The 26,143-nt window shown below is 38.6% G+C and overlaps 1 protein-coding gene across 2 annotated transcripts in view; it reads left to right on the top strand.

The window, feature by feature from the left end:
- Positions 1 to 11,308: 11,308 nt before the first annotated feature.
- The window catches only part of AUH (AU RNA binding methylglutaconyl-CoA hydratase), a 109,911-nt gene continuing 95,076 nt past the window's right edge, over positions 11,309 to 26,143 (top strand). For both annotated transcript variants that reach the window (XM_062017692.1, XM_062017691.1), the window contains exons 1-4: positions 11,309 to 11,442; positions 11,678 to 11,711; positions 18,010 to 18,077; positions 18,175 to 18,262. In XM_062017692.1, coding sequence (XP_061873676.1) covers positions 11,380 to 11,442; positions 11,678 to 11,711; positions 18,010 to 18,077; positions 18,175 to 18,262 — 253 coding nt within the window. In that variant the 5' untranslated portion in view covers positions 11,309 to 11,379. The remainder of the gene's footprint in view (positions 11,443 to 11,677; positions 11,712 to 18,009; positions 18,078 to 18,174; positions 18,263 to 26,143) is intronic.

Genomic DNA, 26,143 nt, shown 5'->3' with positions numbered 1-26,143 from the left:
AAAGTTAAATTTTACAAAAAGCCCTTTCCTGTATTTTTACCACTTATTAGAAAGGAAAGTTGCATGTCTTACAACCTCTTCTGGAATCTTCTGGGGAGAGGATGAAAAAGTATCCACTCCTTTGTAATAACAGTCTTGCTGGTGTTTTGGAGTTGTTGAGACAGCATTTACTTCTTTCCGTGTGACCTCATGGAAACCTGGCTACCTGGGACTTCTGTATGCAACTTTTTCTTAGAGAGGCAAAGTGAGGGAGACAACAAGGTCACCTACAATTTTGCTGACAAATTTTTACAAGTAATTTAGGACTGGCAAGCCCAGCATTTCAAGGAATTACTTGATCTTGCACCTTACTGCTTTAAAACTTTTATGAGATGGGTTTGAACAACACAAATCAAGAGTTTGAGTGGGTTTCCTCATTCACTCCTCCCTATCCTTGATATCTTTTGTACAGATAGCTAAACCATTGCAAAGCAAAATATTTTTTCCCATTTACCTTAAAGCTCTTGCAAAGTTTCCATGTGAGGACATGATGATAATAGCTCATAGGATGTTGCTCATAATATTTTTGAGAGCTATATAAATAACTCATTACTTTAAAGGAGCTCATTGCTTCACTGAGGTAAAAAAGAATCAGCACTATATAAAGACAGTACTTTATTTGGGTTGTTATTGTCACTATATACAAAATGTAGCTTTAAAAGGGATTTCAAACAGAGTTGAAAAAAAGAACCAGATATTTGCATGGACTTAACTCCTGCTATTACACCACTTCAATATTGCCGTATGTCACCACTTTAATCAAGAACATATCTTGTCTTATCTTTTGGGCACTTCTAAACTGTAGGCCCTCCAAGATGAAAATACTTCAGCTTAGCCAGTTTGCAAGACTTTTGACAGAAAGATGAAAAGTTAATAAAAGGCTCATGCTTGGCATCCCAGTGATGTCACTGATAAAAGTGTAGTTGTCTGTAACAACGCAGATGACACACAAGGCTAGCTGGCATATCTTTCAAGACAACTCATTTCCTCCATGGCCAATCTTGGAAGTGACTGGGCCACTCTAGTTTAAATTTAGCCCAATCCTGAGGCAGACATTTGGCATTGCAAATCTTAATCTGAATGGCTACATTTACTATGATGTAAGCCATTTTATAACGTGGGCAAGTGGAGAAACATAGATGTCATCTGACTATAATATGAAAAGTTTTCTGCTTTTGCCTTTCACATATTGAAAAAACCCTGCGGGTCTCGTTGAATGGCTCCGTGACAAAGCCAACCTCCAAGTAGTTAAATGTCTCTTAATCTATTCTGCATCCCACACACAAGCATGTATGGGAATGCTTGTAAATTTAATCAAGTGCTGACTGAAAAAAGTTTATGCCTGGCTTTCAATTAGATACTAATAAGCTAACCTTAGGTAGCATAAACTCTTTCTTATTATGAAGATGGAATATGTTAGCTATAAGCAACCTTGGAGTGCTCAACTTTATAACATTACCTTTTTTTTTTCTACAGAATAATCTTTTCCTTTTAACATCTTGCTGAATTCACTTCTTTTTTGAAGTCACTGTGACGTCCCCGTTGATCACAATGGTTATTAGTCAGTGTCTTAGATGTGCAGCTGTTGCTAATACAAGGTAAATATTCAAATACTGAACAACAGGAGTAACAAAAAGTGGTTTATAAATTTACCTTGTACAAGAATCTAATTCAGAATGTAGAATAGAGGGCAAGAGAAAATCTATTATTTTTTCTTAGATGTCCTGTGTCATGAAATAATTGGTGGTTCTCCACTTATTCAGGTCTAGTTTCACATTCCAACTATCTCTCCTGGCTCTAGGTTTAGGCAAGATTTGGGTGTATTTCTCCCTGTCTTAGAAAGGGCACAGAATATAAATGCTTTACAGTATGCTTCACTGGCATCTTTTATGAGGTCCACCTGTATGATGCACCTTTAATCTAAGCACTGTGTTATTCTGTACAAAGAGCGTATTTGTCAGTTTTCTCAGGCATAAAAAGTGAACTGTATGCAAAATTCTTCAAAAACTGAGCTGGGTGTCACCATCCAGAGCATTTCAACACACAACTTTTAGGACACCTAGTTGCTCTGCTGGGTTCTATAGACTTTCGGAACCTACATGTTCATGAGAAAGGGTGAACACTTAAGAGTGGAATATCCAGAAGCTAGCCAATAGGGAAATACTGAGAAAAATAATATTTTAAAAAAATTTACAAAAATCCTATTCCTAAGCCTTCTTAGTCCTATAATTATAATTGCTTTCCCACTGACTAGAGTTTTTACAAATATATTTGGAAGGTCGCAGCACCACTTCCCATCTTCTTTTTCTCCTCTGTCTTGAAATTATGTTTAATCCATTTCTTAGTTTTGTTGCTAGCTTTTTATTTATGAATGTAACAGCTGGTTACATTCTATACTGCAAATGGAAAGGCAGCTCTTTGTGCAAAGGAGCATTTTGTACTTTTTCTTCCACACATACTGAATCTGACAAGTATCACAGGCCATATAATAAAACCAGTAAGAAGTTTGCAGCCAGCCCATGAAATGGAAGTCTTAGCACAGTGAAACTAATTAAGATGCAGAATTTGAATTTATTTTCATATTCTTTTCCTTAAGAAATCATATGTATCTTCACTTCTTGTTCACTATAAGGCTAATTTCTGTACTTCTGTTTTAGTATATGTGACAGTTCAAGGTGTAACAGTTTAGAAAGCTTGGTTTTATGGTATACTCATATATGTTTTTTACATAGAACTCTTAAAAACATCACTTTGTGTTTGAAAGAGAAAAATTTAAAGGAGTATTTTCTTCCAACAGATTTAAATAATAAATCATCTTACTCTTTGCATATCCCTGTGTACTTTCTCCTTTTAGCTTATTATCTAAGCTGTGCTATTTGAACAATGGTTTTCCTCTTCTCTAGATCCATTTTCTTTTTATATTTGATCCTATCATGAAGTTCTAACTGAATTTGTGACATCAGTCACTTCCATGACAACAGACTGATGCTTTAAACACAGGATTACAATGAATTCAACACAAGAGTTAGTAAAAGGAAAACAAGACTATGAGCAAGCAAGATTTTATTAGAGCACAATAGTGTTCTGTTAGAAGTCTGGAGAAAAGAATATACATGCCGAGTATGCTTCCAGTTTTTAACATTACAGTTCTTTCTGCTGGTCCATACATTGTGGTTATTTATTTCAGACGTTCACAGTATTTGATGTAATGTCTGTGGCACTCCAACGTTGCCAGAAGTTTCAGACACCTTCATTAGCCATGCTCTTAGGTATCTAATGTAAGACACAGTGGGTTTTCACGACTACTTGTAGCTGAAAATAAACTCAGTAGAGGTAGCAGGCTCTCATCTGAAAAATCATTCTTAAAACATTTCAGGTTGAACTCTGAAAAACTGCAACACTTGCAACTGTTTGGATGGATCCTTAATTTTCAAAAGCTACAAAAACTGATTCCTAGACAAAATCCTAATTTTAAGGGTTTACAAAAATATGTCTTTAAAGAATGTTCAGAAATCTGGAAATAGCTGTGTTGGAAATGTTTGTTTCTTGGCATTGGTGAATAACTCTGTATTCAGCCTAAACCTAGGCATATAAAATACCAGTCCATTGGTATATAGTTTTATTTTACTTTCATGTATCAATTACTAGGTTTGCTGTTCATGACCCAAAGAATCTTTCTCTCTTACACAGACAAATGACTTCAACTGGGTGTTTAAGCAGGAAAAAAGGTTATGGTGAAACCATATAGACAAAATGTAGAGCCCTCAGTTTATACAGATTCCGGTTCATCTATTCTTGTATCAATGTGAGACACAAAGACTGATTATTTAACCTTTTGCTCTCTCCTGGAAATTTGGGTCACAAGGTCATTCAGATTCTTTGACATTAGAAGAGTTCTTACATAAGACAGAATAAGCTTCCACTAAAAGTGCTTATTCAGCTTATCAGGCTGCCTTATCTACAGAATGCATCAGTACACAGAGAGTAAAGATCACAGAAAAAAATAGTTAAGGTTAGAATATAAAAGATAACCTAGTCTAATGAAAGTGAAGAGAAGAACAAAAAAGCCCGCAGTGTTTTCCCTATGTGGAGTGAAAATGAATGTGAGGCATTTATTAGAAATTATGGCATATATTCAGTAAATCTCTGCATGACATATTGTTAACCATGAAAGAGTAAAAAGGAAAAGCAATGAACAGAAATGTGTTTTACATCCTAACAGCTTAAAATTTATCTTCAGAGTAATTTGTGTATAATGCATCACACTTTTCAAGCAGTAACTATGCAACTGATTTTCTTCAAAAATGCTGCAACATTTAGCAAAAAGGTAAGCAGTATCTTGAACTTCATGTATGATCTGCAGCACACCCACTGTAAGCTCAGCTATTGTGTACAGACATAAATCATCTTAAAAAAGGGAAATAAATTAGCTAAACAGAAGAGATATAATTAATTACACCATTCATAAATGCAATATACATCTTAACATTTGACTTGCTCGTGAACAGTAATAAAGAATTGTATCTGACAAATGCAGTCTATGAAGTGCTGTTGATTTTTCTGTAACCTTTTATAGCTTCAGTATAAAAGGTTTCTTTTAGCTCATAGGAGAGACTTAGATCTCATGAAAAATGTATTGCTTTTTACCAGTGCAGAGCTTCTTGTTAAGGTCTTCAGGACAGAAGCATTAAAATATTTTTCATCTCTTGACTGTAATGATGACAGTAACTTTTGTCTCATTCAGGGTTCTATCGAAATGTCCTTTATTAATTTAATTAAAAAACTTTGAAACAAAATGTTATTCAGATGATGTTTTGCCAATAATGGGGTCAGCACAAAGGACACACCAAGTTAAGAGGAAATAGGCTGTTCTCAATGATGTCCAATAACAGGACAAGGGACTCGAACACATGAGGTTCAAAGAAACATAACGAAAAACTCCTTCACTGTGAGGGTGAGAGAGCACTGGAACAGGCTGCCCATAGGGGTTGTGGAGTCTCCTTCTCTGGAGACATTCAAAACCCACCTGGACGAGTTCCTGTGTGACCTATTCTAGGTGGTCCTGCTCCGGCAGGGGAGTTGGACCAGATGATCTTTCAAGGTCTCTTCCAACCCTTAAAATTCTGTGATTCTGTGATAACCATTACTATACAGAAAAAGTCACAGTGATGAACATAAATCACCAATTGCCTTAATACATTACCATCATCCAGATCTGCAGTCGAGAGCCTTTCCTAGCCATTGGGAGGTCCTAAGCAGTGCATCCATCCACATATGAGGTCTTCAAAGGCGCTGCAAGAGGGTCCAGCTTTTTATGCTGTCAAATAAACATGCTTACAGAACTTCAAGTGCGGAAACATATGGTTTCACTCTCCTTTTGGATTCCACCCAAAGCCTGTCTTGGGCTGAAGAACAAACCAAGGGAGTTTCTTTATTTATTTGGCATTGACCACACACTTCCAAACAAGCCCAGATACCTGGTTTCATGGCCTTGACAATCTGTCTCTAAACAAAGAAAGATAAATACATTCTCATGACATATTATCTACACTACATATTTCATTAATGATTATATTTTATCCAAGCTACATACTTCACCAATCATCATGCATATTTTGCAAATGATCAGATACAAATATTATATAAAGTTTGGATGGTAAGTCAACTTCAGTTTGGGGTGTATTGTTCTGGCCTCAGTACTTCAGATGAATTACCCATTTCACCAAACATTTGTCTGAATGGAAGCCCTATTCTGCATTTAGATATTGTTTTTATTAAGGTAACAATTCTTTATTTCGAAATGACTTCTTCTCTGAGCTAATACCTTGTTCTACTTCATTCTTCTAGATAGCATAGATTTGACAGGATTGTTTTACTTCTTCCTTAACAGGAACCCAGATAGCTTTTGGCCACACATAAAGTCACCGTGACAAAACTGGGAAATCCATTTTCTACTAGAGTTTCATATCAACTATCTTAAATCAAATGCCAAGTACATCAATAGTGTTCTACCTGGTTTCTCTGTTTCCTGTGCAGCTGTCTCTGCCTCCCCTAATACTACACAACAGCTTGCCTTTTTGGTTGCCAAATGTATGGTTAACAATACCGTTGGCTCTGGAGTTCTTCAAAAGGGTAGAAAGATGGAAGGGGAGTATTGCTCCCTATAAAGGCCTGCCTAGAAGACTGAAGAAAACAGATGATTTTAACAATGTTTATAAACAGATTAACAGGGTATATTCAACTGTAAGGAGAGTATTCAAACAAGTTGCAGTTTGGTTGCAGTTTGAGTGAATGCATAGTAATCAAACTGGGTCAGATATTGTTCTGCTGAGCTACTTAAAAGCTCAAGAAAGCTTTTTAAAAGCTTTGGCAAAAGGTGACATATCACCATTTGAAGACACAGAGTTTTAATTAGGAATATCTACATTTTCTCCACTCTTCGTCAATTCACTCTATTACCTTTAATCTCATAAATACTTTTATTTCATGACCTTTTAGGGTAAATTGTGGCCCCTGCCCCAAAAGAAAACATCCTATATATTTTCTTTACCCAACATACTAAGACTCTGACCTTCCAGTATTATATGGTTGGAGCTCTGTGGCAGCTACTGCCAATTCACCCATGAAAAAGGTATAGCTCAGTATGTTTATGTTTTAGCATTTTGCATTGTCTGTGACCTGCAGAGAATGGGCAATTTGGTTGTTTCTACCTTCCACAATCAGGACGTAGGATTTTCAGACATTCCTTGTGTAATTGGCTCACATATACCAGGCTTTTGTCCACTAAGGCAATCCAATGCAGTTGTTTCATTTTTCACAATGCAAAATAAATGGGGTTGACAGGAACGCACAGACCTGTCCCACGCTCCAAGGCACGAGTGACACATAAGTACATTTTTCAACATTATGCGTTGGAATCAAGTAACAGGTGCCATGTAAGAAACTTGGAAGTATACACAAGCAGGCTGAGTTCAGTAAGAACAATTTCTGAAGTGAAAATCAAGCTGTAAAATATCATGTATCTCACACTGCAACCTCAAAGCTGTACTGAGCAGAAAGAAAATAGAAAAATCTAAGGAAACAGATACCTCCAAAACATATTGAATAGGTATGGTGCCAGGAAGGGAACACACTGCATGTCCTACATGGTTATTAATAATATGTAAGAGTGAAGGATTTTTCTTCGGGAGTTTCAGTGTTAAACGAAGATAAAAATGGCTTTAAAAATTTTTTTAAAATCTAGATTAGAAATGCAAGTATGCTAAATGGATAGTACAACAATCAGTAAAATTTGTCCATTAATAAAAAGCAAGTGTGTGAAAATTAGAAGTGACAAAAGTGGTAAGTGGTCTGAAATTGAAATAACCTTTACAAATCAACTTAGAGAACCAGTACAGACACTTAATTTCCAACTGGCAAGAAAGGCAAATGATTTAACTTGAAAAGCCAAAATTAGATGCTCTAATCTTCTCATATTCTAAAACATGTTCTCTTTTCACATCAGTTATACACTGCCATTGACATGCTCATCCAAGGAAAACTAAACTGTTCATCAAACCTCATCTACAAGCACGATGCAAGAAAATCAAAGCAACTTAGAACTAGGTGAGATTTCTTCTCCTCCTCATTCCTGCTTCATTGCACATACTGCCTGCACCATCTCATTGTTACCTGTAAATTTACATCTAAATAGACATGCAATTATTCTTCTGTCTCATCTCAAATGTTTTATTAGTATTTTTACTAATACCAGATGCCTAACCCAACATTCACAAGTTCCTTCACACTCCTTGGTTTTAGGTACCTAACTTAGACCTTAAGTTTAAAGGTCACACTCCTCCATTATACTTAATTAAGAGTGAGAGTGTTCCTCTATAAAGTGAAGCATGGCTGGTGCCCTGAACTGAAGCATGTTGAGTAATGTTCTGAAGAAACTTCTCCCCACGAAGCATACAAGCAGTCTCCCAATGTCTGCACTTGCACACCGTGTTGCCTGAGTTGCAACAGTACTGCTTCAAAAACATACACACAAAAAAAGACCTCCAACTCCAAGGCCCTAATCCTCTTCCCTTCAGACTATATTTTCATACAAAAGCCATGACCAAAGCTAAAAAAGGGGCCACACATTCCCCTTTTTAGTCTCATTCCTGTACACTGAGAATCTGAAACCTGATGTGAATGGGCTTTCCAGGGTAATTCCAAATGTAAAATTAATTACGGTGAAGGACCTTCAAGTTTTCTCTTTTCCTTTGCAATAGACTATGATTGAGTGACTGTATTAAAAGTAACAGCTGAGTGCAGAGAATTGCTGAGCTGTTCTCCATCTACACCAGTTCTATTTTCACTCATGCCAACATTGCTTCTCTGGTCATAAGGGAGGCTGAGTCAAGATTTATACAGTTGTGCTAAATCAATTTATTTTACCCTTCACCAAGTATCAATATTTGGATTTCTGTGTGCAGCAGCAATCGGGTTACCAAGCAATGTCATATGTTATTTAGGTAGTTACGTAAGGGGTTTGTTCCAGTTGCTCCTTCTTTTTTTCTTATTAGTTTACAAGTTTAAACACTAATCTGCATGTTAATATACTTTCCCTCTGCAACTAAATGCACTACTTTGTACATTGAAGCAGTATTGTTAGAACTAAAACACACTGAAAAAAACAGAGAACAAGAGAATATGGAAAACTTTGCTTTCAACCAAGAGTCCCAACTCACCCCCAAACGTCACTGCAATGGGAGGAACTGAAAATACAGCACTACAAAATGCTCTGTAGTAGTAAATAACCAAAATAAAACACATTTACATGAGTCTCAAGCTTAAATAAGTGTTTTAAGGATTAACACAGAGGGATAGTTCAAAGAAAAGAATGATCCACTAAGGCAGGCATCTTTATATCTTCTGTAGCCAAAAATTGTAAATTTCATAAAAACCAAAAATTACTCTGTAGATAGCAAAGAAACCCTTCAAGAGCTTTAACTTCGTTATGTTACAGCAATAGCTATATTACCACTCTACACTACCATTCTGCTTAAAAAAACCAAAACACTAAAGAGGTGATTGTAAATAAAACTTTTTATCTGGGTGTAAACATACCCCAGTCATGTAGATATGGGAAACTGCAGAAAAAGTGAATAGAAACTAACTTTTTTTTTTCACTTCTTACAGTAAGAAAGTAAAATCAAACAGCAACGACTTAAAAGAAAACTGTACTTCTAAAATTCTTTCAGCATTAACCATGATTGTGGGTGTTTGTGCAACAGATAGGAGGCTATTAGTCTTGATTCTATATGCTGACCTCTGCTCAGGAAAGTATTTGCTAGTCCTTGAGTCTGGGAACCACGGCAAATGACAGCTGTACAGGGACAAGAAGTCTGCCTTCAGCTTCAAAGTAACATTATGGTCCTGTAGTGAATCTTGTTTTGCTTTCAATGTCTTTTAACCATAGCCTATGCCTCGTAGAAGTGTCATCTCTCTGTGGACATAACTGGGTATAATCTTTCAGAATTAATTCTCATAAAATGTTCTTTGGCTGTGAACAAAATTTCCAGGGCAGGCATTCTTTATGCCTTTCTGCTGGAAAAGTCTTCAGCATACTGTGGGGACTATTGGAACAGGCTGTTAAATCACAAGCTATAGCACTGTTTAAATAGTAAAACATAACAAACACAAGGCGATAGTCTGCCTGTTCCTCCCCCTGCCATTTGCCCTTCATGGTGCTTTTCAAGAACAAATAGGACATTATTTTTAGACTTTCATTTCTCCAGAAAGAAGGCAGTGGAGGAGCTGCTGAGCAACCGCATGAAGGAGAGGAATGCACTAGATAGTTTTCCAAAACGACAAGCAAAATAGCTCCATCTGAGCCTCTGCTCTGAAATGGTATTGCTTTATCCCTCTGATTAAGTAACATCGAGTTCTGAAAATGACAAGGAGTGGCTCAAAGGCATGTTTTGAATTCTCAGGCAGAATTCTTTGAACTAAATCAACCTGAGGAAGACAAACTTCATTGCTTTAGGAGCCTCATTACTGTCCTGGATTAATTGCAGCTGTAGCAAACTTTCCCAAGTCCTGTGTAAGGGGGTCAAGTTAACTTTTTTACTTGTATCTAGTACACACACACATACTCTGGCTCAACTTAATATTATGGTACTAACACAGAGGATGGTGAAATTCCACTGTCCTTTTGTGAGAGGTCACAGTGGTCTTGTAACACGTGAATTTGCAGCTAAAAATGGCAACTGTCTCTTACCTCCCTTTTCAAGATCTGCCTGGACACATTCCTCTGCGACCTGATCTAGGTAGACCTCCTTCTGCAGGGGAATTGGACTAGACTATCTCTCAAGGTCCCTTCCAACCCTACCGTTCTACGATTCTACAATTGTGGCTTATATATCCTTTGACTCCCTCTGTGCCAGTGGGCCTGTTCAGCATGCATGGAGGGCAAGCTACACAACTAAAGCCAGCTGTGAATGTCAAATTCTACTAAGTTGACCCTTACTTTTGCAATGCAATGGCAATTCCAAGTGCCCAAAAAGAGAAGAGCAGTCCTAGAGAGAGGAAACAAGCAAACGCAGCCTTTTATCTCAGGGCTGAGAACCAGGGTGATATCCGGTTTATACTACTGCCTGTGGGTGCTTTTGTCAGTGCTGACACCACCACGCTCCAAGCCTGGTACAAACAACTGTGGAAAACTCAGGTGCGATCATTCTGATACTACCTCATATAGGCCAACAAAGCCTGTGCACGCGGCCTTTCACATAGGATGTTCATTATGGGGCTGGACACTGGGGAATGGAATGCTGAGATGGGGAGTTCTCCACTGACAGACATGCTGCCTAACTTCCACCTCTGTCAATAATGCTAACCAGCAGTTCTCATCGATGAGAAGCGTCTCCTCGCACCAGCAGATTTCAAGCTGTGTGTGCGAAAAACCTCACGGACCTTCTGCCTATGGAGTCTTCTTCCATTGCGCCAGTCCTCAGCGTGGGCAGGGGCCAGGCCTATGGCCGCCGCCGTCAGCCCGTCCCATCCCCTCCCTCGGCTCGGCCTCAGGGGCCCCAACGGCGGCGGGGGAGGGAGGGTCCGCCGGCGCCCCGTGCGTGCCGCAGCCGGTCACGTGGGCGGCGGGACCAGGGCCGGCGGTCGCGAGAGGCTGAGGCGGCGCTGGCGGCGCAGGCAGCAGCATGGCGGCGGCGCTGGGCGGCCTGGGCCTCCTGCACGGCCGAGTCAGGCTGGCAGCCGCGGCCGCCGCGACCTCCTCCCTCGGCCGGCCCGGCCGCCGTGCGCCGGTGCGGGGAGGCGCCGCCGCCACTGCCGCTCTCCTCTCTGCCGGGAGGAGCTATGGTTCCGAGGCGAAGGAAGAGGAGGAGCTGCGGGTCCGGTACCTGGATGACGAACACAAAGGTAGCAGCGGCGCAGCAGCCCTCCCCCGCTGCCCCGTCTGCGGCAGCGCCCACGCAGCCAGGCCGGGGTGACGCCGCCGCGGCGGCGGCTCTGTGGGGCAGGGAGGGGGGAGGCCCCGAGGGGAGCTGCCCGGCGGTGAGGGGCGGGAAGAGGCCGGCGGCTCCTCCTCCTCTTCGGCGTCGCAGCCGGGCCTTCGTCGCAGCGAGCTGGCCTGAACAGGGCTTGTCTTTTTTAGGTCTTGGTTTTCAGCTTGATGCCGCGTACGCACGGTGAGTGCGAAGCTCGCCTTTCCTAGTTAGCATCAGTTGGCCATGCTAATGAAGGAAAATAAACGATGGCAGCGAACTGGTGCAGTCGTGCTGCTTCGCTCACCTGTTTGTTAAGTGCCGACATGCAGGGATAATGAAGGATGCAGAGGTTGCGTAGACAATGTGGCTTCACTGCTCTGAAAAGTGTGGCTTCAGCACTCTTGCTCATCTTGTGCTGCTTTCCTAGCAACCATCTCACTCTCCTTGTTGCTTGTAGATCTGTAAGCTACTACTGACCTTGTTCTACTCAGCTGCACAAAAAGTCTCATTTTAACCCACCTGATTAAATAAGGAAAGGAAATCTGTGCTACAGAGTGATCTAGAGCCAATGAATCACAACATGAACACTTTGTACTTCTGATTTGGTGCTCACCAGATTTTGCAGGTGTTCATCCTTTGGAGGCGTTTCACCTCCTTTGGTGTTTTGTGACATCCTTCCCATTTGGGTGCAGCAAGCAGTGGGCAAACTAAATGTAAGCTCTGTTCCTGAGGATTTATTTTTACAGCCATAGTGTTATACCTACTTTTATAGAGAGGACTGTAGTGTGGATTGGGGTACTCTGCACGTGCAATGCATCCATTTCTTTATGTGTATAGCAAGTCTTGGGATGACCATGTATTGGGATGCGCAATTCAGTTTATACCTTTCATCATGTTAACTCATTGTTTCAGACTAGCTGCAAACTCAGGCAAACACCTGTGAGTTGGGTATACATATATATAGATCCCTACACAGGTACAGAGAGGTAACTTTAGAACTTAGAATTTTAGCATGTGGCATAGAAGATGACTATTTTTTAAAGGAAAAATGAGGTTCTGCTTTCATCTGAGGGCAGGTTTTTCTGTCACTGGAAGTTGATGTATCTATCCTAAGTTTGTTGAGTGTTTTGATGCAGATACTTCTAAGTCTGACCATACAGAGTGTCAAAGTAGTTTTTTGAGGAAAAGGTTGAGAGATAGATACTTACGTTATGTTCCTCTTAACCACACAGAGGAACGGACTCTATCCCCTCTGACTACCTGTGTACACACTTGCTCATTTATGATGTGGTTATAGATTTGTCCACACCACCACTCCATGCTACATAGAGGAGAAGGTATTGTCCAGAGGCTTTTACAACTGAGGATGCTGACAGGCACCTTCTGTGGAGGCATGTGCCTTGTAGCTCTACACAACTTTACCTGCAAGCAAAGTAGTAAACTGTGCTGCTTCCTAGCACTTCCACATGAGTCATATACCATAGGTTTTGCAAAGTTGTTAAACTGGACTAGTTATTGAAATTTGAACACAGGACTTTCGAGCTTTTAAGTATGAACTGAGCTAGAATACAAATGATGTGATATTTTTGAAGAATGGAATTGTAAAATGCCGGTAAATTCTGAGCAACGTGTTGGAAGTTGTGAAGCTTTTAATATCAGTTTTCTATGAGTGAATATCAGTGCATTAGTATTCTTTTAATTGCATATCTTTCACTTTAGTTGAGATGCTATTTAGTTATCTTTAGGAATGAAATAGGTTACAACTATTGACATTTCAGAACTTCTAGCCAAGTTATATTCGGGATCGTATTACAAATTTTAATGAACTTAGGACTGTAGCTCTCTTAAGTTATAGATGGAGTTAGGAAAGACATCTTTGCAGTCTTGACTCAGATGTTGTTGTGCCACTTGCTGGAATGTGATATATGTAAAGTATTATTTGGAGACAAAAAAAGATGCAGGTAGGGGATTTTGAAAAGTGTTTTGTTGTTTTCTGAAAATGCTGCCTGGTACACATCTGTGTGATTTTGTACTTAACTACTTCTTGATACGGTAATCAACAGAAGCCACAAAAATTGGAGTCTCCTTCTCTGAAAGTTTTCAAAACCTGCCTGGATGTGTTTTTGAGTGACCTACCTCATCTAGGCAGACCTGCTTGAACAGGGGAGTTGGACTGGATGATCTTCAGAGGTCCCTCCCATTCTGTGATTCAGTGACTGTCCATGATGCACTCACTGTAGATTCTTGTTTTGTTTAAGATACTCTTACAATAAACAGCTAAGTCGACTTGTGTGCTGTGGTGTATCTACGTGGTTAGGTGAGACAGGCTTAAAAATAACTGATCTTTCTTTGCTTTGTCCCTCCGTTTTTTCAGGATATAATTCAGTTTACAGGAAAAATTACTTGGAAAGATCCTTTGTGTGAGTGTATGTACTTAATACGAGTAAGTGTATTTCCATAAGTACATTTTATACAGATACAGTGTGTCTTTACTCAGACAAAATTACTAATGTGAGTGTAAACCCAGGATTTATTTGTAAGTAACCATTTAAATGTGTTTCAGACAAACATTGAGGATTAATATTTTTTGAAAACTAAAAGGTACAAGATAAACCAGATAAAAGTAATTATTTGAAGTCAGATTTCCTGTGCGCTGATATGAACTGTAGTTAAACTGTGATATAATCACTTCACTGAAATTGGCCCACCCTGTTTTGTACAGTATAAAGAGAAATATGGTCTTCTCTTAGCAGTTTTAAATTAAGATAGCATCATATATTTTTGCTATGACTTTTAACATATAAGAACCTTTCAATATGAACTACCTATATAAAAATCCCAAATTTAGTGTACACAATGAAATGGGGATTTTTCTGGTAATTTACAGGTATTTTGAAGCAATCTTTTATATATGTGTATTTCTTACCTCACTAAAAGACATATTTAGTTTTATTTTATGACTCTTGTATAGTTTTCTCTTAAACATTAAGAATTACAGAACAGGTAGCTCTCTTTTAACAAAGGTTTATTGTAAGCAGAGAACATCTACTTTTGCATATACTTTACCTCTGGTGGTTGACCTCGCAAGTAGTAAGTACACAGGAGTATGACTGCTTGTATTAGATAGCAGTGGACTTATTCTAGTTCCTTGGAGAGCCTGGCTAATAAGGTGAAAGTTATTTTTGAACACGTGAATGTAATGTTTAGAAGATGCATATTATTATGTGAAGAGTGTTCTGAAATAATGTGGAGATGGCTCCCAGGAAAAGCTATGAAATTAATACAGAGTTTTAACATTATGTGAATACTTATTCCTTCTTAGTACATCTGCTGTTTCTTTGACACTATATAGATCGTGGAAATTCTTTTATTTCTTCTTTCTTTCGCTCTTTCTTTCGCTCTTTCTTTTGCTCTTTCGCTCTTTTGTTCTTCTTTCTTTATTCTTCTCTCCGTCTTCCCTTCCCTTCCCTTCCCTTCCCTTCCCTTCCCTTCCCTTCCCTTCCCTTCCCTTCCCTTCCCTTCCCTTCCCTTCCCTTCCCTTCCCTTCCCTTCCCTTCCCTTCCCTTCCCTTCCCTTCCCTTCCCTTCCCTTCCCTTCCCTTCCCTTCCCTTCCCTTCCCTTCCCTTCCCTTCCCTTCCCTTCCCTTCCCCTGATATATATTGATGAATATGATGACTTTTTTTTTGGTAAAAGAATTAAAACAATTTTCTTAAAAAAAAGATTTTGGAAAGCCTACCTATGTGTCAGTGCTTTAGGAAGATGAAACTATGATTAAATGCTTCAGGTTATGATGTGATACATATCTTAAAATACATAGAAATAGTCAGCTTTTCTGTATGACTAACAATATTTGTTTGAATGATTGTGTGGCAGTGTTTTCTGAACATTTTGACTTTTTTTTTAAATTCATCTTTTTACCCTTTAAATTTTATTTTTCTTTTCTTTTTATATTTGAGTTGGTGGCATTCTGCAGTGTTATGTGAAGACTGATAATTCCTTTTTGCCTTGGTTAGGGAAATTTATCCCCTCTAAAACTGATACACCTCTGTGACCAGGGGTTTAAATCTTGTTAATTGTGCAAAATGGAGAAAACTTGCCTTAAACAATTTTTGCTAGGAGATTCTTAGGATGGACTGGAGAAGGGAGAAGGTTTAAATTAGGAGCTGGAAATCAGAAAGTCTGTTTTTTGGTTTGTTATGGGACTTTCAGCAGGTACTTAATCTATTTGTAGCTTGGTCACTGATCAATACATCAGGAAAACTTCTCAAATCTCACAGCTGTACTAAAAACCATTAAGTATTTGTTTTAAGGATGCCCAGGCACTGTAGTAGTGGCATATTAGAACAAAGCTGATACAAACAAGAATTCAAGGAATATCTTCTTGTATACATCACTGCAGTATATAGTTTTCTCCTGTAAATATTTTATGCTCCTCTTGCAATTCTTACTTTATTTTTTTTTTCCTACTGTTTAAGAAGCAGAACAGCTCTGTGGGTGTCATCTGTATCTACTTCTTGTTTTTCTGGAGAGGGGGGCAACTTGTTTGATTTGTCTTCAAAGATCATAACTTTGTAGGAATAAAGTATAAAATATGCTTTAATTGGAGCTTCCTTTTGAATACGCTAATATTGGTGGTAGGCCGTCGGTCTTACGGCTCCAGTGGGGGGAGGAAAAATACCAGCGTAATTAAAAAGCATCATTGCTGTTGTAAAAAACATGCTTCTGAAAAAGACTTTACTTCCTAACTGAGGAAAAGTTTGGGGTGATAACATCTCCAATTTATTCAAACGTTGGATTGCAGAGTGCTTTAGATTTCAAAATCAAAGGCAGCTCAAGTTTTTTATGTTGCTTTAACTTGTGGTTTGGCATTTATGTGATGTATTCATGTTAAGTATTTGAATTTGGAGTAATCCTATTGAAGAAGTTTTAACAAGAGAAGTGCCACAGCACTACTCTTGTTTGCTCAACAAAACAGAAACAGATTCCTGTGCAAGTGCTGAATAAGGACTGTTGCAGGAGGTGCTACATGCATATCTCCAGCCACTGGGATGAACAAGTGGGAATTTGTTCCTGAGGCCTACTGAACAGGAGAATGAACATTTCTATACATAGCAATTGATTGTACCTTGGGAGCAAGCAAGAGGCATATATACTCCATTACTTGGGTTTAACCATTTTTGTTTGAATTTTGAGAGTGGTAGCTGGTGAATGGAGGACTGTTTCAAACTGTTAGCTGCAGAAAGAGGAGGAGATGGCTTGTTTTATGTGCATGCATTTGCCCATACACATAGAACGAAGAAGGGGTAGAGGGGTGGGCACTGATGGTTCAGTCCTTTGGGATGTCAGGTTTCTCTGAAGTCAGTGTAGTAATATGTGCTGAGATGACAAGACAGGTGACCTGTGGAGGCTACAAAAGACAGGTTACATGTGTGTTATAGGTGCAAAGCTGAGTGATAAAGTAGTAAGAAGTCTTTTTCTGCCGTGTAGATTGATGCAATACTGTGGACATTTTTGTTAGCGATAGAACATTCTCTTTTTGTCTTTCATTCCTGGTCTGTGTCCTAGTCATTTGTCTTTCTCCCCTAACTCTTACATTTTCCAAGTAAAAGAAGTGTTGTATTTGATAAGACCTTACCAGGGCCAGGTCAATTTAATAAGACTGTATGCTGGTCTTTAGAATTCAGGGAACTCTGGTGTGTTCAGGAAGTACTTGTCTAAAACATTGCAATAGGCTTGGTAAACTAGACATTACCAAGATAAACTTTTCAGAATTTTTCTGTTTGATAATCATGCCAGTTAATCTGAGTGGGGCATATAAAATGAAAACAAACAAATGATGTTTTTGCTGTAACATTTAAACCAATGAACACATAATCAGTCAGTGAGACAAATGATCTCTTAAATGGGCTAAGGGAGCTGTAAATGTCTAGTTGAAGCTGTATACCAAGCATTGAGTGCAGTTTATGTGTCTTGGAGGAGAATGTTTACATGTTTTTTTTTCTTTTTAAACACAAATTCTCATTTTCCTTTGGTAGCATTTTAGGTTTGTGACTTCCTTTTACCTGTACCAGAGTTGCTAGTCTTAGTTGTGGTGGCATTTCTTGCTTTAAGATGACTCTGAAGGCAGACTTGTCTAAAGGTGAAAACATCTGCTTTACAGTTAAGTATCTTTCCTAATTGCATGTCAACACTTCACACATAAACATGGAATTTTTGGGTGTAATTGTCTAATTCAGCCTTTGTAAGCACTATTTCTGTGTAAAAATTGTTAGAGCCATATTTTCCTTCTTAATGTAAATGTGATTTCCGTTCACTGAAGTGTTTTAACATTGGAAAAAGTAAGTAAATTTGTTTTCTTTCAAAAGTTCAGTAGTTAAGGGTTACAGGAGCAGTTTTTTTCAGTCCTGATTCTTTTTCTGGAATATAAAAACAATAATTTACATAGATAATATATCTTTTACTACATTGTAACAACGATACAATTTTTCTTCCCCTCCAGGAATTGTGGTGCTTGGATTAAACAGATCTCATGCCAAGAATGCACTTAACAGAAACCTTTTAAAAATGGTAAGTGAAAAGAGTAGTTTTCAGTATAAAGGTGAAATATTGGAATTAAGCACTTTTAAAAGTGTTTGGTTATTCCCCTTCCTCCTTTTCTCTATAGATGTCAAAAGCTGTGGATTCTTTGAAATCTGATAAGAAAGTACGAACTGTTATATTCCGGAGTGAAGTCCCAGGGATATTCTGTGCTGGTATGCAAACTTAATTTTCGTGAGAAACTGGAAATCTGTGTTGTATCTTGCACAAAAAACGCCTGGATTCCAAGGAAACATGTCTTCTGTATATATTAATCTCAGTAGCAAACAAAACATTTTTCTATTATTTTTCTCAATTGCGGACAAAAACCAAATATCAGTTTTATTCTTTCTGTGTCATAAAGTGTTTCAAAATATGTAATAGATCATTCATGGTGGTGAAAAATTGTTTAATTGAGCTCTTAGAAAGTTTTGCACGTACTCCAGAATGTGGACCAAATAATGCTGGAGGCTATATAAAGAAGCTGTGTGGAAAGCTGTATCAAAACCATGTTTCAAGCACATTAAAACCAACTTTTAATGAAGGAGATAAAGTTGTATATCATCTCAAATTCAAAAGACCCCCAAGCAAACAAAAGACACAGTACACACCCAACCCACGTTATCAAGCAGTACAGTCTAGCCAAAATGATCAGGAAAACAAAAGCTCTCAACTACCAAACACTGGGAAACAGAATTTGTCAACATGTCAACATCAGTTAAAATATTTGTGTCATCAATGGATACCAAGTGAATAGACTCCTTATTTTCAAATGTCCCATCCAATTCTTTCTTTGTTCAGGTTTAATTTAAATCTTTTTGAAACTAGAAACAGAAGTTGGACAAGTTTCTTCTTTTCTGATATACAAGTAGAGCTGTCAGGTTAAAGGAGGAGGTCAGTTCTGAAGTCTTTCTGATAATTTATGTAGTCATGAAGCTTGCTACCTACACATAATACAATTAATTTAGTTTTAAATGCAAAGTAATTCTTTCAGTTTTTGTGCATGACACATTCAAGTACTTTTAGTTGAGCTTAAAATTCTTTTTTGTTGCTTTTAATAAGTCTATTTTCATCTACGTACAGTTTGTCACTTAGAAGGCTTGTGAAAAGAATTGTGCTGAATAAAGGAAGTAATCAATTCAGCATTTAGTAATACATATAATTAGGTTAAATATGTGTGCATTATTAATCAGCATATTTAAAGATTGTATCTGATTTTAAAGCAACAAGTTTTAAAGAGCAGTTAGTAACAGTTATCCTCAGGAAAAGTTTGAAAGCTGTGGTTTTTAAATTGATGAGGATCAGCATCAGAGCAACACATGCAAATGGGATTTCAGGTTCAGTGTTACATAAGAAAGATGGCCTTTAGTTGAGATTTGGTATCAATGTTTTGCTTTTTTAAAACTATTTTTTAAATTTAAAATTGTAGTAGTGTTACATAGGAAATAAAAGAGCAGAAGTACTGATTTTGAGGGAGAAGATCTTAGGTATGCTATTTGTATTGTATTTATGACCTCCAAGTACTTCTCTAGTATTCTTTTCTGGCTGACTTTGCAGAGTTGTTTTGGTGTTAAGCTTTAACGTAGCTGTTGTTTTCAGCTTGTCCAGCTAAAAAAAAAAAATGAGTATACATACACAGCTGACTGTAGACAAGATGCAAAGACATTTATGTGTGGAAAGTAAGAAAGGAGATTAGTCCTAGGAGTGTAGGATGTGGACCAGATGTTTGTAATTTTTAAAACAAGTTACAGGTAAAAGAAGTGTCCTAAAAAAAAACCGTCTGCAGCTCAACCAGTGAAATAAAGGATGTTCCAACATTGGTAACTGAATCAAGGTGAGACAAGATTTTAGTCAGATTTTGTATGTATAAATGGGGTGAAAGAGCTCAGTGGCTATATGGGTTGCTTCTATATATGACTTTAAGGAGTATCTGTAGAGAGAATGGAACTAGAGAAAGCATGGAGGGACTTGGAGAAGACAGGTAATGGTTTAGAGAAGCTGAATGGAGGTAAGAGCATGAGCCAGCAATGTGCCCCTGTGGCCAAGAAGGCCAGTGGCATCTTGGGATGCATCAAGAAGAGTGTGACTAGCAGGTCGAGGGAGGTTCTGCTCCCCCTGTCTACTCTGCCCTGGTGAGGCCTCATCTAGAGTCCTGTGTCCAGTTCTGGGCTCCTCAGCTCAAGAGGGACAGGGAAGTGCTGGAGAGAGTCCAGCACAGGGCCACCAAGATGATCAGGGGACTGGAGCATCTTCCTTATGAGGAAGGGCTGTGGGAACTGGGACTCTTTAGTCTAGAGAAGAGGAGACTGAGGGGGGATCTGATTAATACTTGCAAAAATCTAAAGGATGGGTGTCAGGAGGTTGGGGCATCCCTTTTTTTACAATGATATCTAGCAACAGGACAAGGGGTAATGGGATGAAGCTGGAACACAAAGAGTTCCATTTAAGCATAAGAAAGAACTATTCTACTGTGAGAGTGACAGAGCACTGGAACAGGGTGCCCAGGGCAGGTATGGAGTCTCCTTCCTTGAAGGTTTTCAAGATCGTCCTGGACATGTTCCTATGCGACCTGATCTAGGTGGACCTGCTTCTGCAGGGGGGTTGGACTAGATGATCTCTAAAAGTCTCTTCTATCCCCTACCATTCTATGATTCTAAGAACATATTGGACATAACAAGGCATTTTCTGAGTGAGGAAATTTCTTAAGGAAATTCAGCAGAAGAAAGTGTTTTCAGATTTAAATGTTAAAGGATGAAGTGTCAATTTTTTTAAAAATATACAAGGATCATCTTGTGAAACGTTGTCACATTTTCTTATGCATTATAGTGTAGTTCAATTAGGCTAAACTTTGAATGTTTGTTTTATTTTTTTGTATTTCCTCAATTATGTTTTCTTACTTGGATGTGTGGGAATGTATGTTTTTAAAAATACATTTTTTATGATGATTTCTTTGGACCACCATCTGATGTTTTACAGACCACAGATTGAGAAACTTTGTCTTAGAATGTAATTCCCTCTTATGTGTGGAATGAAATCCAAGATCCTTAAATCTTGCCATTCCTCAACTATCAACAAGAAATTGTGAAAGCCACAAGCCAAGTGTCTTATTTCCTTCTAAGGGCTAGTCTACAACTGTTTTTCACCAAACGATAGTGTGGGTGATTAAAAGAGTTACACTCAGTTCATGGCTGATGTGGATTTGAGTATGATTCCAAATTATAGAATTTTCACATGGTGAAATGAGAGGGGGGAAAAAAGGAAATGTATTAAGAATGTAGAGATGTGGCAGCAATTGCATCCTTTTATAAGGATAAACATTCACTTTTTACTACTGTTTTTTTGTATCATCCGTGATTGCAGAATGTTCCTCAATAATGCTATAGCACTGGTCAAAAGGGACACCTGGAAGTCAAAGAAGAGCTTGGCTGGGAGTAAGGATTGCATTATGTCTATGGAGCCATCTTGTGCTTCTATCAGAAGTGCTCTGACTCTGAGTCACTTCTTGGCTCCTTTCTTTCCTTGTGTAAAACCAAATAAAATATTGACCTTTGTGGAGTGAACACGTATGTCTAGCCCTGGCCTACATAAGCCTGCGGCGTGTGCCTGGGCAGTTCTGCAGCCAAGGTAGGTGAGTCTGTGCAGGGAGTCTTTTTCTTTCCTGGCAGCATTCCATCCTCAAGGACAGTGTAGTCTATGTGTGGGATAAAGCAGGTGTCCCATGGTAAAAATGCAAGTAAGAGCTGTACTGCCTTCACACAAGGAGCAGAATTGCATTTTATGTAGGTAGTTTGATTAGCTTAATTTTTTCATAATGAATGTAATTTTAATACATGTATGTTAGTAGTACTGCTTAACTAGTTTTGTGAGCAGATGTTCAGGATTTTCGTCTTCAGAAAACTTTTTAAAGTGTGTGTGTATGTGTGCACTGTTGGGAGATACAGTAATGTGAGGAAGGAAGGACTGCCCACAACTACTTACTTTGCACTGGCAGTGTATTGTTGAGATAGTCTTACAGCTTCTTTTGATCTTAAGTGTTCGAGGTATGAAAGAGGGTACAAAAAAAATACATTTCCCAAGAGCTACTTTTTTTGATTTTCAGATAGTGTTCTGTAGTGTTTGTGGTCTGAAGAGCTGAAACTGGTATTGCGCCTTAAACCGTTTATTGTTCAATTTGCTAAGGTTTTGAATAAAAGGCAAAATAATATTTATAGAACTTGCAGTTACTATAGGATTTTGCACTTGGAGATGTTTTGGCAAGCTGAAGCCTGCTGTATGATTCCAGATCTTCTCCTTTACATTTTTTTTTCCTTCCTCTGTCTCCCACTTTTATATCTGTGCATGGTGATGTGAAATGGGCATTATCGTCTCTTGCATGATTATGAACTGGATATCCAATATGGATATTTGAGATCAGATAGTATTCTTTTCTTTTTAAACAGTTTTATTGGTTGATGGTTACCGAAATTAAAGAAACAGACTCCTTTCATATTCATTATTTTTTTCACACTTTCTGCCTGCTGTTTCTTGTACTGTTGTTTCCCTTAGGACTGTCGTGTTCCTCAGCCCTCTTTTCATATTCTGTCAAGAAGGCAATTCTGTGTGTTTTAAAAAGATACATTCCTCATATGTTTGTCTCAGGCAGAAACTTATTGGCCAGAAACCTATTGGCCTATAAACCTCCTTTGGTTCAGTTTACATCTCAGAATGATAGGCAAACCCCCATGCTACTGTTTTACAGTTCAGAGTAGTTATTTTTTTATTTTCCATCCTCTGCTGCCTGGCTAACCAGGACAGTTGCTTAACTCTGCATTAGTTAAATCTATGAATGTTTCTTTCCTAAAAGTCCCCGTGTGAGTTTTTGTCAGATTTCCCTGCATCCATCCACCCTTTGTTGATATGGAGAAAAAAATCTGTCATCTCATATGGGAGGAGAATGAAATGCTATGATTCCTTAGAGGAATAGACCACTTTTGAATTTCTTTTTACATAAGAGAGTTAGAAAACTAGATTTCAGGTACAAGACATTCACTTCTTTGATATCATTTCGGTCATTGTTTTTAGAGTAGTTGTTAAGAACAGGCTCTTCAGTATTGCTTCTCTGATGCAAACTGCACTAGTTGAAATACAAGTGGTGAGATTGGTAAGTTACTTGCTATGTATATGCATGCACACAAAGAGAGCTTTAGGGTGATTTTTAGTTGTCCTAAATTTTAATTTTAGTTTCAGTTTAGTTATTCTGAATGTTATTCTTTGAAAACTTTATTTCAGAAATCTTTGGGACATATCAGAATATGGATAATTAACTTATTTTTTATTTTAATCAGATTTTAAGACAATTTGAAAAATTTGAGTATTAAAGCTTTTTAGGTCTACTCTAACCTAAAAATCTCTGCAACTTGGCCATTAAAACCCCATGTTGGAGAAGCAAAAGTAATCTTTCAGCCATCAAGAATTCATTAGGTATGTGGTGTGAGTAAAGCCAACACCAATGCTTTTCCTTTTGCCATGATGTGTCTACATCAGAATTTTGCACAGCTGAATTGTCTGTATGGTGTGCAATTCCTGGCTGCCATTTCCAGCTGGTGTAGTTTTTCTGGCAGGAGTTTCTGAAGTAGACAAGCCTGGTAGAGCTGATCCTTGAAGACTTCTTCATTTATGAGGTTTTGATGTGGAGGACGAGTTCCATAACAGCTATCAGATATTTGACCTGCTCCTTTTTTTGTAGAAGTAGGAAGATTAGTAGGGAAATATTACTGTGGGTGTAGTCTACTTTTTACCTCCAGTCTCTTTTAAGCAAGCAAGGAGAGAGGTTATATTTTCCCAGAGCATATTTTAGATTTCCAGATTACAGCTCCTGCACAGGAGGTGAGAAAACAGTTTATCTGTTACTCCACTGTTCTCTTTTGAGAATTCAGATCACACATGGAAATATTTTAGTGTCTCCTGGATATTTTCTTTTGTTGTATGTATATTTAATTCCCCCAAATAAATTATTTCAGAAGTACACTGTAGTTAGGTTCCTTTTTCTCATTGTAGACTTTAACCAAGGTTCAGATTCAAGCAGGTGCTGCCTGCTTGTAGACTACTAGGCTCAATGACAATTGCGTTTTCCCGAGGGCAACCTGAGTTATGTGCAATCTGGCAGGTTGGTCAGCTATGTGACTGTTGTGTCTTGTGAGTGTGTACATAGTAGTCTGTTGAGTTTGGAGTTTATATTTTTTTTCACATTGAGTTTGCACTTGTCTGGTACTGGTTCTTTTTCTTCTTAATTTTGTTTCTGATTTTATTTTTCTGAAAGAAGTAATAGCTGTCATGATTCTCCAGAACCTGTGTTATACAGCCCAGGCAATAAAGAGAGCAGCTGGGATAGTGATTTAATCCCCTCATCTATACAAAAAAAATATGCCAATAAGAAAAACTGGTTTAATTGTATTTCTTTTGGAAATACCTCAAGTCAGATAACTTAAATTTGTATCTTCTACCTTGATGAGACATACTGGATTTCAGAAGAAATTGGAATGACTGTAGATTTTTGAGAGCTAGAAAAGTTTGTTCTCAGCCATAAGTATAGGCAGAGCTGCTTTCTTCCTAACTGATCACGTAAAAGGATTCTAGTTTTGTAATATAGTTCAGCGTATGTTTACCTCAACCGTATGGCTAATTGTAGAACAGGGTACTGGGAAATTAGCAAATAAAAGTTGCTTCATTTCATAGGCCATCTTTATTTTCTTTATCTCCAGAAGAGTAATCCATTCTAGTTGAGAAGGCAGACACAAAGGATGGTGTAGGGAGTTAGATGGGACTGCCAACAACAGTGCAATGTTTCAATCGACTCTAATCTGCTATGAAACTTTCAGCTAAGAATGGCTTACCTGCATTCTCATTGGTGATGCTTGACTTGGGAAAATTATAGGAAAGGATTATTTTTTTTTTTTTAATTCAGCTTTCTTAAAGTTATTCTATAGTTGGGAATACAATTTTTAAATCAGCTATTGAGTTTAGATGACAAGGTTTTGGTAGCAGTGTGGATGGCCTCTGTGAGAAGAGACCAGGACCTGTCCCTGTATTGGACAGAGCAAACTTCAACCAGCTCCAAAATAGACCTATGGCTACCCAGAGCTGAAGCCGTTGTTGATTCTAGTGGCTCCTCTGTGAAAACGTATTTAAGAAATAGTAAAAAAACCACGTGTAGCATCTTTGAGAGAGAAGAGTAAGGAACAATGTTAGAGAAGCAGCCTTGCAGACACCAAAGTCAGTAAGAAGGAAAGGCAGGAGCTGCTTGAACACCAGAGCAGAGATTCTATTGCAGCCCAAGGAGAAGACCATGGCAAAGCAGGCTGTTCCCCTGCAGCTCGTAGAGGACACTCTGGAGCAGCCTGTGAGGAACCCCATGCTGGAGCAGATGGACATGCCCCAAAGGAAGCTGAAGCCCCTACAGAGCCCTTTTCAGGAGCAAGTTCCTGGCAAGACCTCTGGCCTATGGGGAGTAGCCTAGATGGGAGCAGATTTTTTGGCAGATGTAGTCCATGGGAGACCCATATTGCAACAGTCTTTGTTTCTGAAGTATGGTACCCCACGGGAGGGAAACATACTGAAGCGGTTCATGAGGAACTGTAGCCTTTGGGAGCAATTTGTGAAGGACTGTGTGCTGTGGGAGGGGAGCTCATGCAAGAGAAGGAGAGAAATGTGAGGAGGAAGGGATGACAGAGACAAGTGTTACGGTCTTTCTGCAGCCCTCATTCCTCGTTCACCCTGTGCTCCTCAGCAGTGGGGAAAGAGGCAGAAGAGTTAGTAGTGAAGCTAAGCCAAGAAAGAGGGAGTGGTGGGGTAAGAAGTTTTTAGTTTTGTTGTTTCTCACTATCCAACTCTTAATTGGCTAGATAAATTAATTGAAACATAAAATTGAAAGATAAATTAAATTTATCTTTCTAGAATGGAATCTGTTTTACCCATCATGATAGCTAGTGAGTGATCTCCCATTCCTTACGTTGACCTGCAAGCTTTTAATTGTATTTTCTCCCACATCTAACTGAAGAGGAGCACTCTTCAGTAGTCAG

Source organism: Colius striatus, chromosome Z (genome assembly GCF_028858725.1).
Source record: "Colius striatus isolate bColStr4 chromosome Z, bColStr4.1.hap1, whole genome shotgun sequence".
Classification (NCBI taxonomy): domain Eukaryota; kingdom Metazoa; phylum Chordata; class Aves; order Coliiformes; family Coliidae; genus Colius; species Colius striatus.
This window is presented reverse-complemented; position numbering and strand designations above follow the sequence as displayed.